The sequence below is a fragment of the Globicephala melas genome, chromosome 14 (assembly GCF_963455315.2).
Source record: "Globicephala melas chromosome 14, mGloMel1.2, whole genome shotgun sequence".
NCBI lineage: Eukaryota > Metazoa > Chordata > Mammalia > Artiodactyla > Delphinidae > Globicephala > Globicephala melas.
This window is the reverse complement of record NC_083327.1, coordinates 11961285-11976183: the sequence shown is the minus strand read 5'-3', so window position 1 is coordinate 11976183 and position 14899 is coordinate 11961285. Positions and strand designations below refer to the sequence as shown.

Below are 14899 nucleotides of genomic sequence, written 5' to 3'. Positions count from 1 at the left end.
GCACTGAGGAGGACCTCTGAGCTTTTAACTAGCGCATCATATTCGTTCTGTATTTGTTCCCTTGTCATCATGGTGGACTTAAAGAAACAAAACAATGGACATGTACTTAAAAAGTTATCTCTTCTGTTGCACAACGATGTGAATATACTCAACACTACTGAACTGTACATTTAACAAATGGTTAAGATGGTAAGTTTAATGGTATGTGTTTTCACCACAATGAAAACAAAACCAACATGCACATATACAAAGACTGGAAAAGCTGGTAAGCAGTAAGCCCATTATCTTTTCATACTGTTTAAATATTAAATATTCAAAAAAATTTTTAAAGTTATCTCTATGCACAAATATTTGCGTCCGTTTCCTATCAATCAAGTAATCAAATATTTAAGGGTGTACTGTGCACAGACTAATACACTGTAGTTCAAAGTTATTTTTTAAGGAATGATTAGCTAATTCTGCCAGAGTTTACTACTCTTTAACAATAGTGTTCAAATAATACCTCAGGAATATTTAAGAAATTATCAACTACACCCAAAACTGATGGATGATTTTCTTAAATGTGGCTGGGTTGATTTTAATTGATTTAATACCACATAAATGGGGATGGCTCTTGACAGATTTGCAACATCAGCTAAGGCTATCCAAAGCATTTTCATTTTTCTCTTGACTTCTTTCTCCATTCTTCCTCCAAGATTCATCATTGTCTACATAAAATATCTGTAGAAACATCGTAAAAGCCTCGCTTTGAGGTATTATGTCCCACATAATTGCACTGAATTATGAAAGTAGATGAGAAAAACATTAAGATCCTAAAGTACAACAGAAAAAGATATGAATAGACAGATGGAATATAACTAACAAACAAGCACACAGAAAAAATTTTCAGTCCCACTAGTAATCAAATGGAAATCAAAACCGAAAAAAAGAGGCCCCCTTTTTTTGGCTACAAAATATGGAGGAAAACTGTTACTTCATAACAGTTAAGTAATTTATGATATAGCCTATATGAAGCTAACGGAATAACAGGAATGAGGCACTTAAGGAGAGGGATACAAAATTAAATGTACATGATAAGAACTATGCAAAAATATGTACATATAAACTAAGATTGAGAGGAATATGCAACAGTATAATAGTTCAATGTGTTAGCGTGTGGGGGGTAAGGATTTGGGGGTGATTTTCTCCAGATTTTCAATAATATTACATTACTTTTATAATTTAAAAATTAGTTTCTGAAAGTAGAAAAAGATGAAACAAAATTAATATGCATTAATCCTCTCTCAGTAATGATTCTGCAAAAGCTTACCAACAGAGTATAGTATTTTAGTTAGTATTTTGGAAAAATCTTTCCTAGCAACAGATGAACTGCACAAAAATTGTCTTCTCTTTTTTTACTATGAAAATTTTCAAATATAGAGTAAATAATATGTTGAGCATCACTTATCTCTGAGACTCAACATCTGTAACGTTTTGTATCTTTAAAAAAAGGACAATACCAATAACAAAAGGTATTAAAAATTATTTTCAAAGGTCAAAGTCATTTGGATTAAAATTACATACCTTAATTTTGGCCATTAAAGCATCAATAGAAACTTCAAGGTCCTCGACCTGTTTATTCATCTCTGGTTTTCCATCTTTCAATGCACTTACTACTTCGTTAAATTTATCAAGCCGTTTCTTCAGCGTGCCCACCTTAACCAGGCCATCAATGCTGTAAAGATAACAACACTTCATCAGAGTTTAATTTCACCACTGAATGCTGCAGACAGATTTTTCATTTTAATAAATTACCAAACATATTGTTAAACAGAGTATTTCACTTCTGTTTTCGTGTTATTCAATAGTCTCTTTTTTTTAGATCTTTTGTTGAGGGTAAAAGGAATCATCAAATATGGATGTGAATGACATTAATGTGTGTCAGCAAGACTTAAGCCTTCTATACTTGCACTGAAAAATTTGAGAATTCAAATTACAGAAAAACTTAAAAGAGTAGAATCAAATAAGAAATAAAGACTAAACTGACGTGAGACAATATAATTCCTACAGGTAATCTTGAAAATTATGGTCAAAATATTAATGAGATGTTTTTAAAAACAATGTCAATTTGACATTTATCAATAAACTCAAGGCACTAAAATAATCAGAATAAAACAGCTTCTTTCAACCTTTTACAGCGTTTACATTTTTCTAAGCTACTTCAAATCCTTTTATAGAATGAGGCAAGTAATGAATTAATGAAGCAATTAACTAATGTCCAATAAATAACATGAATAACAGACTAATACATCTTTTACAAAGAACATGAGAAAAAAGGAAACTCTGTGAGTATGCAAACTGCTCTTCATTATGACTTTATGCCATTTTATATTAGGGTAAATAGGTTTTTTGGATTCTTTAGGCTCTATTCATCTTACCGAGGTTTGTGTCGCCTTTTGCAAAGCCACATTCGAACAGTTTTCTGCATTTTAATGCAGGCTTCAGCTCGGTATTTTATTTTGTTTTTCACTATGTGTAAGAGGAAAATATAATGACAGAAAATTATTTAGTTTAAATCAGACATACAGGATTTTTAAAAACCATTCATTTCCACAAAGCAATTCTCAAGAAACACAAAATCTTGATGAACATATTATATCAGACATCAAAACTGGCAAGTTTAACATTTCTTTAGTTCTTTATACTTCTTAAAATAAAAAGCATATCATGTATATGGCTAGGTGTACATTTTAAATATATTACCTCCTTGTTATGCTACATTAATGCGTCCCAAATTGTCCTAGGTAATATTGGTCTTGGAAATGTTAACAGGCGTGTCTTGAAAAAAGGATTCACCTGTCAAATGAACTCAGGAAAAGCTATGCGCTACACCTCCTTCTGGAGATTCACAATGAACATACTGAGTGAGGCCTCTAAGAATCCTACAATAAAGGACTCTACTTAACTTCAGTTAGTCGATATCCGAGACTGATCTGACCCGGAGACGTTTTTTTCAGAGGTTCCCCATTAACATGCTGCAAAGATCCTGTCTACTTACTGACTTGACCACTGCACAACACAGTCCACAAATGAACAGTACAGTAGAAATAATTTTAATATAATATGTTTTCCATCATAATGCAATGTTTAAAGCTGAAGGCATTTAACTATAGTGACAAGTATGTTCATATTTCACTTGGAAAGTGATGGGAGAAGAGCTTCTGTTGTCTTTTTATTATTATAGTTTTGTTTTTATTTATATCACAATTGACTAACAAAAGACCTCATGATAGCATGCACGTTGCTTGCACAATTCCTTTTCATTAGGTCAAAGGAATTTTTTTTTATTAATAAGCAGCAATGTACTGAATCCTCTTCACGTGCCTAGCACTGTTCCAGGTACTGTGGAGGGTATGGCTGGGGCGGGGGATTATAAATTCAATCAAGTTACTAACGATACTCCCTACAACTAAAGGTTTGCTATAGACCATCAGGTAACCCAAAATTATTCTGTCCCTCATCCTTGTTTTGGGTCAGAGATAAGTAGTTGCTACAATATTTTAAGACTTTAGACTTTGCCCTTTATTAAAGGAAGCTGTAATCAAAGGCTTTTAGTTAGAGACTCTGGGAAGATAAGTCTGGGAAGCCAGGAAAACCAGTTTGGGAGCCACTGAAGTTACTATGCAGGCTGGGGAGAGGGGCTCCAGTAAGGCAGTGGCAATAAAGAGTAAAGAATGTACAGTGTCTGGAGGGGGAATCAACAGAGCTTGCTGACTGGCATGATTTCAGGGACAAGAAGAGACAATTACGACTGGGACACTTTTAGCATGTGTATTCTGGTGATGCCATGGGGGCGGAAAGAAAAGTTCTGGTTTTAGTCTGAGAGACTGGGGTATGGTGTGGGGAGCAGGGGAGAAAGGGAGAGGAAAGGAGGGGAGGGGGGAAGAATCAAGATAGTGAGTGCTGGGGTTTTTTTTAGGTCGTGATGAAATTAATTATCATATAATGCATGCGATTAAAGAAGGTAAGTATCATACACTCAAAAAACTTAAAAAAAAGAAAAGTGCACAGGTACTAATTTATTACATACTACATGTAAGGCGTTAGGGGAGGAACCAGGGACACAGCATGAATAAGCAACACGGTCCCTGTTGTCTAGCGCTCACCACTGAGACAAATGTATAACATTCCACAAACCAGTTCATTTCCAAAATAATTGCGTATCTCGGAGTGGAAGGAAACACCTACGTTTGATGACAGACAGTGAGCACCACTGAACCTTCTTCCAGCGACTGCAGATGAGCCAGTGATTGACCCTCTTGACCAGCTCTGCTAAGTGGTCAGGGTCGGACTTCATAATCTGGTCAAATTCTGCAAACTAGGAGATAAAGTCATTGGCTAACAGTATCAAGAGACAGATGTGTTTAAACACACAGAGAGATACAAAATAACTGTAACTCAAATCCAAAATCTAGCTTTCTGGAAGTGGTCACAAGCCTATTACACAGACATGTCTCAGCGGGGTACACAGCAAACCAAGCACACTTGGCTGAAGTTTGCTGTCTTTCTCCTCCTTCTTCCAGGATCTTTTTTGCAGTGGTTGGGCTGCGGGGGTTACTCACTGCTAGTTAGCAGACTCAACAGGAAAAGTAGAAAAAGAATCTTAAATGACCACTGCAGATGGTTAGCCGAAAGGTTTTATGGAAAAAAGAATGAAAAAAGGTCTCCTGTCTCTCTGAACTGGCTCATCCTTACTCTGAGATCACTGGAGAAGTGAAGGTCAGCTCTATAAAATCAGGTACCACCACAACTACTGTGTCTCGCCCAATCCCCACCTTTATTTTGGCCAGAGATAAGAAACTGCTACTAAGAGACACACAACACGAATAAAACATCTACAAGGTTATTAAATAAGAAAATGCATTATTTCCACAATTTACCACCGAATTACATATTGATTTCTATCCTTTACCAAATATCCCACTACAGTATATTGAAGAGGTCACACATCTATCAAAATAACAGCTTCTTATAATCGAAATTAAATTAAAGGTAATATAATGAGATTAAAGATCTTTGAAAATCTGCCTTGCGCTTTCACTGTATCCTTCTGACTGATTAATTTTTCTAGAGGCAAATAAGACCAAGTGCTTTCTCTACCAAGCTCTTAATTCTAAAATAATTACTACAGTCCTGAAATGAGAAATGTTGAGTTTATGATAAATACATGTGATTACAGCTAAGCCAACTATGAATACTTATATTCTTAACTTTTTTTCTTTTATAGGAGATCATATAAGTTCTCTGCAGTAAAAATATTCACAGGAAAGTGCATACATTTGGTAATGCATTACACAGATTTCATTTCATGCCCCAAGATGTGAAATCAGATTTACTTATTATGATTAATTTAGCCTTCAAGGAACTAGAGATATTTATTAACGATTCTGCTAAGTCAAACAAGTATAGTTGTCTATTATATAATAACAATTGTGTTTAAAATTATGAGAATGCAATATTCAATCAATATTAAAGAAGTCAGGAATGGTGAAAATATTATGAACAGATTGTGAAGAGCATTTAAGTATTTCTGTATTGTATATATCTAGTTATGAAATATTCTATAACTCCATTTTGTATCCTAGTACAGGACTAGTACAAGAATCTGTAAATACTAAAACTATGGGTAGCCTAAGAAAATTATGTTACATACAAAAGTATTTATACAGTCATTCCTTCTACGATTTGATAAAGTCCGCACAGATTCCAGTCCAATTTTCTGTATGTTACACATCTATCAAGCTCTAAGAGATCTCATTCTCACAATGAAGACTCAAAAGTGCTGTGAATTTTTTAATTATTGAAGACTGAATATGTTTTAGAAAAGCTTTCAACTTGTTTAAAACAGAAGTATCTCAGGTTAACCCTTATTTAAGTAAAAAATTCAACTAAACAATCCTCTGATTCCAATACTTCCAAAGCTGAAAAAAAAAAAAAAAAACCAAACCCTGTACAGAGTACTATACAGTGTAAACTTCTCACCAGTGGGAAAATTGTGTGTATCATACACATATGCATGCTCTTTAAGAATAACATAAATCACTGAACACTTAAAAATATTCACTGACTCCGACTATCCATATTAATTATGTTAAAGTTTAAAATAAAAATGTACTTACCTTGCCAGGTCTAAAAAATACTTTTGTTAACCCAAACTTGTAGTCGATTTCATTTAAGCCCAAAGCTTTAAAAAGAGCCTGAAAAATGAAATTTAAATGCCAATTAGGAATTAATAAGAAAGACAGTGTATAGCTAAGACATCTCAATTTAGGTAGTGTTTGTACCTTACAAAATAGTCTTGGATCTAATCTTGCGAGTTTATCTGGCATATACTTTTTATACATGTTGTAGAGTTCGTGAAATGAAGCTCGCGATGGGAAACCACCCTGCATCAAGTCCAAAACAGACACCATACCTACATTCATAAACAAACAGAAGTTTTACTGCCAATCACTGTGCAGAAGTCCAAGGATAACTTGCAAATGATCAAAGAATTTTATAAATTAAAATGGGTAATTTACAGAAATTATCAGCAATGAAATATTACATAGAAAATATCATACTTATACTCAATATGTCCCAGCTTACCCACCACCTAAAAACTACTGTAGCCAAATTTCATCTAAAACTAGCTTGACTAACTATTTTCTAGAGACAAACGACTGGTCTCTAAAAAATTCAAATGTAGTTTGTATCTTTTTTTTCTGCTGGAACCCTTTGTGTCACAATCGCGGTATACAAGGCAAAGACCTGCATCAGGCTATTTTCCAAGTCCCGAGGTTGCTTTTGGAACAAGATTCCCGGTAAGAGTCTCCAACACAAAGTCAAACACATTCCCCGATTCTCACCAGTGCTTCAAGCAAACGGAGAAGAGAGGAGAGCACACTTTCTCATTATAAAGACCCCCTTTCACTCACCCCTCAAAGGAATTAGTCTACTGGGGTAAAGCGTCTATAGGATGACTACCTATATTCAGTATAACTCTACTACGTGATTAATTTGAGCCTTGAGTCAGTGTGAGCTTTTCACATCAGGAAAAGCATAAAATAGGGAAAGGCTCAACTACTATGGATAATGCCAGGACTTTTGTTTATAGAAAGACCTGGATTTCAGTCTACAGGACTATTTAAATCAGTGAAGAAAATAAGATTATTCAATAAAAAGTGTTAGGGACAAATGGCTAGACATTTAGAAAACAAAAATAACATCAGATCCTTACCTCACTCCTTACACCAAAATAAATTTCTGCTGGTCAAAAAGTCAAACTAGCAAAATAAAATTATAAAATATTTTTAAATGAGTGGATTTTTATTTTAAAATAGTCTCATTGGAAAGATAGCCTCTCTAGGCAATCAGCTTGAATTTTAACCTATCTGACTGGCAAAGATGTAAAACCCCAATAGTACTTGGGGATGATGACAGTGTAGGAAAACACGCACATACATTCTTAGTGGGAGAGTAAACCAGTGCAACAATTTCAGATGGCAGTTTGGAATATGTATTTATATTATTAAATATTAAGTGTTAATAATAGATATCTATCCCTTTGACTATTTTCCACTTTGATGAATCTATCCTACAACTTGTCACGTATGTGGGCAAAGATATGCACAGAGAAGGTCTCTACATGTTCACTGGGTCACTGTTGGTGATAGAAAACACAGAAATCACTTAAATATTTTAAATTATGTTATTCCAATAATTTAATAACAATTAAATTATGTTATAACCATATGATAGAATATGATATATTTATTAAAAATAACAGGGCAGAGGTTTAACAAGTATGAAAAATATGTCCAAGACACAGAGTTAAATGGTCACCCCTGAGAAGTGAGACTTCTTTTTACTTATATTATTCTGTACCATTTCATTTTTGTTACAGTGAACATATATAGCTATTATAACTTAAATATGATAAATATATATTATATGCAATAGATAATTTATATATAATACTATGATGTATAACATATGTATTATAATTAAACAAGGTTTAGTATTAAATTAAACATAATATTAAATTAAATTTAATATAATGGAACATATAAATGCAATTATTCCTATGGAGAGTTCAGATCTAGATTTAGTTTTTGGCTCTGCTTGGAGAAATAAAAGTAAGGTTTGGTTGATATTGTCACAATTATTGCCCGTTTTATTTACATCAAAAAAACAAGTACCCTCAGAAATGTGTGCATCCCAACCTCTGAGTCCCTTGGCTTGCCCTGTAGCTGCAGACAACTAGGCTCACTGAAGTACACTAAGAATTTCATGGAGCTTAACAAATTACCAAGTCTACGGCTGCTTTCTCCACACTTGAAGCTAATTTACACTAAAGATCTTTTGATGCTTAAAAAAAGTAAAAATCACCAAACCAAGTACTCTCCCTTCTAGAGATTCCCATGGCCTGGCTCTTCCTCGGGGAGTTTGGTGAAGAGCTTCCTCGGGGAGTTTGGTGAAGAGCTTCCTCAGGGAGTCTGGTGAAGAGCCAGGTTTGCAGTCCCGGCTGGTCATCCTCAGAACCCCTCTTTGCTACCACAGACGGGCAGCAGAGCCCCGAGGTTAAAGAAAGAAGACCTGCCTTCTCTCACCTTCCCCCACTTTGCCCTGGGGTTGGCTGATCAGAAGATAGACGCTTTAGTAAAAGCTGTCCTCAATTAATTCTCCTTAAATTAGAAAAAAACAGAAATGGAAAGGCAAAGTATTATAGAAATCAAATCTTAAATGTTGTTTTTTTTTAGAAAACTTCGAAATTATTTTTCTTTCCACCAGTCATTGGTATTTTTTGCTTTTTCTCATTACCTAGCCACATAACTGGAACCAATTCTATGCCATTTTACTATTATAAGTACTATAAAAAAATCAGACTATTATGAATTGGTGGCATCTATTAAACTGCCAACAGATCTTAACATGTTAAAATACACTGCTTACTGAAAGAGGAATCCCAGCTAAAGCATCAGTGAGCCCACACTCTGCTAATCTAATGGTATACATAGCTAAATCTAAACACACTTGACTTGCCAGGACACTGGATGCTCACTAAGGAAATAAATGACATTATATTAGGCTAAACAAATCATAAAGAGAAATTCAAATGAGAAAAATAGTCAAAGTAAAAATGATCTGAAGAAAATATTACAAAAATACATCTATACATATGTAGGAATAAAACAGACATCACTTATTTAACTTTCTAGTATTTGTTAAAATTAGTCACAAATAAATCTTTTTATTTCCTAGACTGTGCATTTCGCTCAACAAATATTTACTAAGTCTAGTAGATGCTTTGCGTTGCCAGGAAGCAGGAACATGTATACAAGCCAAAACAGACACAGTTTCTGCCCTCGAGAGGTTTACAGATTAGAGAAAGGAGAAAATAAATAAAATTTATGACTGAAATGATGGTGCTAGGCACCCTTTACTCAGGCCCCCTTCCTAGTTGGAGGCTTTCACAAAGAAATGACAACCAAGCGCAAATGTGAAAAATAAGACAAAGGGGAGATAAGAGCTTCTCATACAGGAAGCAGCATGTGCACAGGCCCCATGAACAGAGGGAATACGGAGCATTTAAGGAACTAAAGCAAAGGCCGGAGTGACTGGAGAATGGAGAGGAGAGACAGAAAACAGAGGAGGTTATAGACACACGGGCCAGACCATATGGGGCCTCATAAGCTACGAGGACTCTTCTCTTTACCCTAATCATAATCAGAAGCCACTGCAGCATTTTAAGCAATAAAAAGACGTGCTCAGATTCGAGTTGTAAAGCAGTAATTCTGGATGTATGTGAAGAAGAGACCGAGCAGACGTGAGGAGAATACTTAGGAAACTTCAGCAAAAAGCCAGGTGAAAGATGGTGACAGCTTGGATTAGGGAGTACTAAGGCTCACTGCCTACTAGGAGAGTAGACCTTAAATGTTCTCACAACAAGCAAGCAATGGTAATTATATTACCTCATGGGACTCTTAGCTAACACTATGGTGGCAATCCTTTTACAATACATTAGCGTATCAAATCAATACATTGCACAACTTGGACCTACACAATGTTATATGTCAATTATATCTCAGTAAATCTGGAGGAGTAAAAGACACACTCTTTAGGTCATATAAAAGGGCCTTGGGGAGACTTATATTGAGAATATGTAGCTAGGTTGTCCAGTGTGACGGTTGCTAGGCACATGCTCTGTAGTTGCACTAGCCACATGGGACTATTTATATTTAAATTTTTAAAAATTAAAACTAAATACAAATTAAAAATTCAGTACCTAAGTCATACTAGTCACATTTCAAGAGCTCAGTAGCCACAAGTATCTAGTGGCTACCATACTGGACAACACAGGCATAGAATATGTCCACCTCCGTGGAAAGTTATACCGAACAGCACTGATCAAGAGCGAGAAGGAGAACAGGCCTAACCCAGAGCTTAAAAAACTCTAACAAATAATATCTAGGTAGAAGATGACCCTGCAGAGGAGGCAGGAATGGCCAGAGAATTCAAAGGAGAGGCAGGGACACAGGCTGTTTTAGGCGCTGAGGAAAGGCTATGTTATGGGGATGGGGTAGAGGCAAATGCTGCCGAACTCCACTGAGATGAGGGTCTGAGGAAAGGTGTGATTCAGGGTCAAGGGAATCACCGGAAACCTTATCAAGAATTATTTTGCTGGAAACTGAATTCCCTCGGGTTAAAGAGCAAGTGGAAGGCAGGACACTGAGAAAGCAAGAAGAGAATATTCTTGGAGAGAAAAGCAAAAACCCGAGAAAAGAAAGCGAGGCCAGAGATAGGGAGGCAGCTGGACGGGAGTGTCAGTGAGAGGGAGTGAAGATGAGGTTTCGATGGGATTGAAACCCTCTCAGAGCTTCAATACAGATCATCAATACTGAGGATTAATGAAAAGGCAGGAAGGGATAGATCCAAAGAACTACAGTCTCAATGAGGAAGAGAGGCACTTCCTCCTTTCTACCAGGAGGGCAGTTGTGCAGGTAGAAGAAGTGTTTGGTGGCACACAGGTAAGGCTTTCAGCTTTTTAGTAAAAAGAGGTGAGGCTGCCTGTTAGCAGAGGCTCGGAGACTTGAGCAGAGCAGGGTGGGTCTGACGGGTCCGGGGAGAAACAGAACCTGCTGGCCAGGGAAACTTGGTGGGGCGGGTAATGCGAGCCCTTTGAGGGTTAGTGATCATGAATTTGTAACAGTGCCAATCTATCTTGCCTACTTTCTCTGTGCAGATGAGGACAAAGGACAAAATTAGATTCACAAACAGCTAAGGTTTTGGGAGAAGGGTCAAGGGTAGATGTAGCTGTGGGGAGCCCGAAGCTTATATAATTAGGGGAGGGCACTTTAAGAAAAAAAGTATGAGATTACAAAAGCATACAAAATCAGGTTCAGGGTTTTGATAGGAGCTCATTTAAATAAGCCACCCTGAAGCTAAAGCGACCAGTAGCTTTCTAATAAATCCGCCTCTAAGAGAAGCAAGATGAGTCGGGGAGGCAAGAGAGTTTCCGGAAGTGTCCCAGGCCTGAATCAGCGGGACAGGCAGGGGTGGTGTGGGAGGGATGGAGGATGGGCACGGGGAAGGAAAACAGGGAGTCCAGGGCCCAAGACTTGGGTGACTAAGCACGGGCAGAATGTGGCCGGGTGAGGGGTAGAAAGTGATAGTTTAACCAAGTGCAGAAAAGTTCCACAGAAGCCGAGGGTATTGTGTTGATTTTTTTTTTCTTTTGTTTTACAAGTAGTGGAGTGGGAAGCAAGGACATCAAAACCGGACTTCCCTGGTGGCACAGTGGTTAAGAATCCGCCTGCCAATGCAGGGGACACGGGTTCAAGCCCTGGTCCGGGAAGATCCCACATGCCACAGAGCAACTAAGCCTGTGCGCCACAACTACTGAGCCTGCACTCTAGAGCTCGCGAGTCACTACTGAGCCCCAGTGCTGCAACTACTGAAGCCTGCATGCCTAGAGCCCGTGCTCCGCGACAAGAGAAGCCACTGCAATGAGAGGCCCACGCACTGCAACGAAGAGTAGCCCCCGCTCACCGCGACAACTAGAGAAAGCCTGCGCAAGCAACGAAGATCCAACACAGACAAAAGTCAAAATAAATTTAATTAATTAATTAATTTTTTAAAAAAAGGACACCAAAACCCACCGCCTGACCCAGTTACGTGGGAACGAACCGCTGCAGGACTGAGAAGGCCACGGAAAGCATCCACGAAGGGAGACCTGGGTTCGCAGCTGAAGAGTTTTTATAAATTTTACCTCAATGATGTAAAACATCTACGCCAATACTGCTCAAATAATTTGTTAGCCCTTCTTTTCTTATAAATAAAGGAAATATAAAAGTCTTACCACACTTAAAAATAATCAAGATAGTTGTGAATTATTTGAAAACACTGCATATATTAAATTTTATTTGAACTAAGACTCTCGACACACCCCGACATAGATTACAAAAATAGAGAAATACCTGAACATTGAAGTTGAGACAAAATTTGAGCTCCTTCAAAGTCGTGGCTTGTCATCTTTAAATTCGGCTTGATACAACGAATAAAGCTTGCTCCCTAGAATAATAAAGGTACTTTTAAAAATGATCCATATAGCATTCTTATTTTTCTATTTCTATGAATACCAGCTACTTTCAGAGCATATTATCATTAACTTCTGCACCTCTTTTTTTTAAAAATTAATTAATTAATTTATTTATCCTTGGCTGTGTTGGGTCTTCGTTTCTGTGCGAGGGCTTTCTCTAGTTGCGGCAAGTGGGAGCCACTCTTCATCGCGGTGCACGGGCCTCTCACTATCGTGGCCTCTCTTGTTGCAGAGCACAGGTTCCAGATGCGCAGGCTCAGTAGCTGTGGCTCACGGGCCCAGTTGCTCCGCGGCATGTGGGATCTTCCCAGAGCAGGGCTTGAACCCGCGTCCCCTGCATTGGCAGGCAGATTCTCAACCACTGTGCCACCAGGGAAGCCCTGAACCTCTTTTAAAATAATCACTAAGGAACTTAAGACCATTAGCATACTTTTATAATGTAAAGCATTTATATACTAATATTAGAAAAATACATTTTAGATTTGAGTGCCAAAAAACCGTTACTGTAAAAAGAAAAGTCTCTCCTAGTAAAATATTTCAACATATTTAAACAATACATTTCACAGCATGACATACATGTGATTTTATTCTACATTTAAATATATTTATATGCTGTGTTTCTGTGATAAGAAAATTGCCCTATGACAAGATGGCATAAAATTATGCCTCTTAAAATTTAGGCCAAAGTGCTAAAAAAAAAAAAAAAAAAGTCAATCTTTCTCATCATTCTATTCTAAAAACATACAGTAGGTCCCTGAGCTGCACCACTGCACATTTTAAAGTTTTGTTTGTTAAACGATATGTATTTTAAAAAGCTTAAAGGCATTCATTTACAATCCGTTATCAGATTTTTGCTGAATGAGACAGAGACAATACTGCTATGTACCCAGTGAAACTGTTGGGAACTGAAGCTAATACACTAAACATCCAAATAACAGCTTTGCTTCCAAGTAGCCACCTTGCAAAACTGAATAGTTAATGTCAACAATGATGCTCACTGCAAACACTTTTTAGAAATGCCTTTTTTAAAAATCACAAATATAACCTAATCATTTTACAGTAGCATTATATTTGGGTGATAAAAATAAAATACCTCCTCATCAGACTTGGTTTTTAAAGGTCTGTCCTTAAGAGAGAAATATTTGCAAACAATGAGGATAGTTAAAAGAATTTCTTAATGGTTTCAAAACAAATCTAACAATAAGTTAAGCAATAATAGCACAGAGACAATAAATATTTGGCTTTCAAATGACTACATGAAAAGAGTAATCAGTTAAGTTCTGTGGATTTGCTTAAAAAATAAGTCTTCTCTTGAAATCATGCCTCATTTATATAACCCACGTATCAAATTTCTTTCTATGGTGAATTTTTCTTTAAAAAACAGAGAGAATTAAAATGTCTAGTTAATAAAAAGGCTCCTAGGAAATATTGCCACTATAATAGGGCATAAAAATACTATGTCCATTTTTTTCCATATCAGCACTGTCATGTTAGAGAATGTTACCACCAGAGTAATAAAATGAAAATGAATTATATGTGTTATCTTTAATCCTAAAAAAATACATTTTCCTTCCCTATGATAACTAATTATTTTCACTTTCCCGAAGCTACAGGATAATCTTAATAACATTCAGAGAATTCTATATATTTATAAAACAATTTGACTGCACATATATATTTGACCCTTCTTCAGAAAAAAACTAACCAAAATGACAACCATTTTAAAAACTGATTTTTTTAATGATGAAATTTGGTTTAAAATGAATTTCTAATTATTCCAGGTTTACTGTGCTTATTTGAGTAATTACTAATAATACTTTAAGAGGACCATTTAAAAACCCTGTTTTTGAAGACTTCCCTGGCAGTCCAGTGGTTAAGACTCGGAACTTCCAGTGCAGGGGGCACAGGTTCAATCCCTGGTGGGGGAACTGAGATCCCACGTGCCTTGCGGCACAGCCGGAAAAAACAACAACAAAAAAAAACCAAAAAACCCTGTGGGTTTTTTTTTTAAGTGTACTCACAGTACTTCGAAGTTTATCCAGAAGCAAATTTAACTGTGTCTGTAGAAGAAAGGAAATCACTTCATTATTTCAAAGAGCAAAAGTACGTAATACCATAAGTAAATATTAGCTTTTCAACATTAGAATAAAATAACATGCAATAACACTGATATATATAACACATTACAATTTAACAGCTTCTGGTACACAATCTCTTTAACAGATAGTAACATGCAGAAATGTATGGCTAATATATGATGCCAAGGACAATAACTTATTT

General features: G+C 36.4%; 1 protein-coding gene across 1 annotated transcript in view; it reads right to left on the bottom strand.

The window, feature by feature from the left end:
* Window positions 1–14899, bottom strand: part of MYO6 (myosin VI) — a 142959-nt gene that overhangs the window by 21114 nt on the left and 106946 nt on the right. Inside the window, exons 19-26 of the mRNA XM_060283966.2 lie at window positions 14641–14679; window positions 12498–12591; window positions 6324–6454; window positions 6159–6236; window positions 4228–4357; window positions 2418–2508; window positions 1564–1714; window positions 3–77 (exon numbers count right to left, since the gene is read on the bottom strand). Of these exons, the coding sequence (XP_060139949.1) occupies window positions 3–77; window positions 1564–1714; window positions 2418–2508; window positions 4228–4357; window positions 6159–6236; window positions 6324–6454; window positions 12498–12591; window positions 14641–14679 (789 nt within the window). The remainder of the gene's footprint in view (window positions 1–2; window positions 78–1563; window positions 1715–2417; window positions 2509–4227; window positions 4358–6158; window positions 6237–6323; window positions 6455–12497; window positions 12592–14640; window positions 14680–14899) is intronic.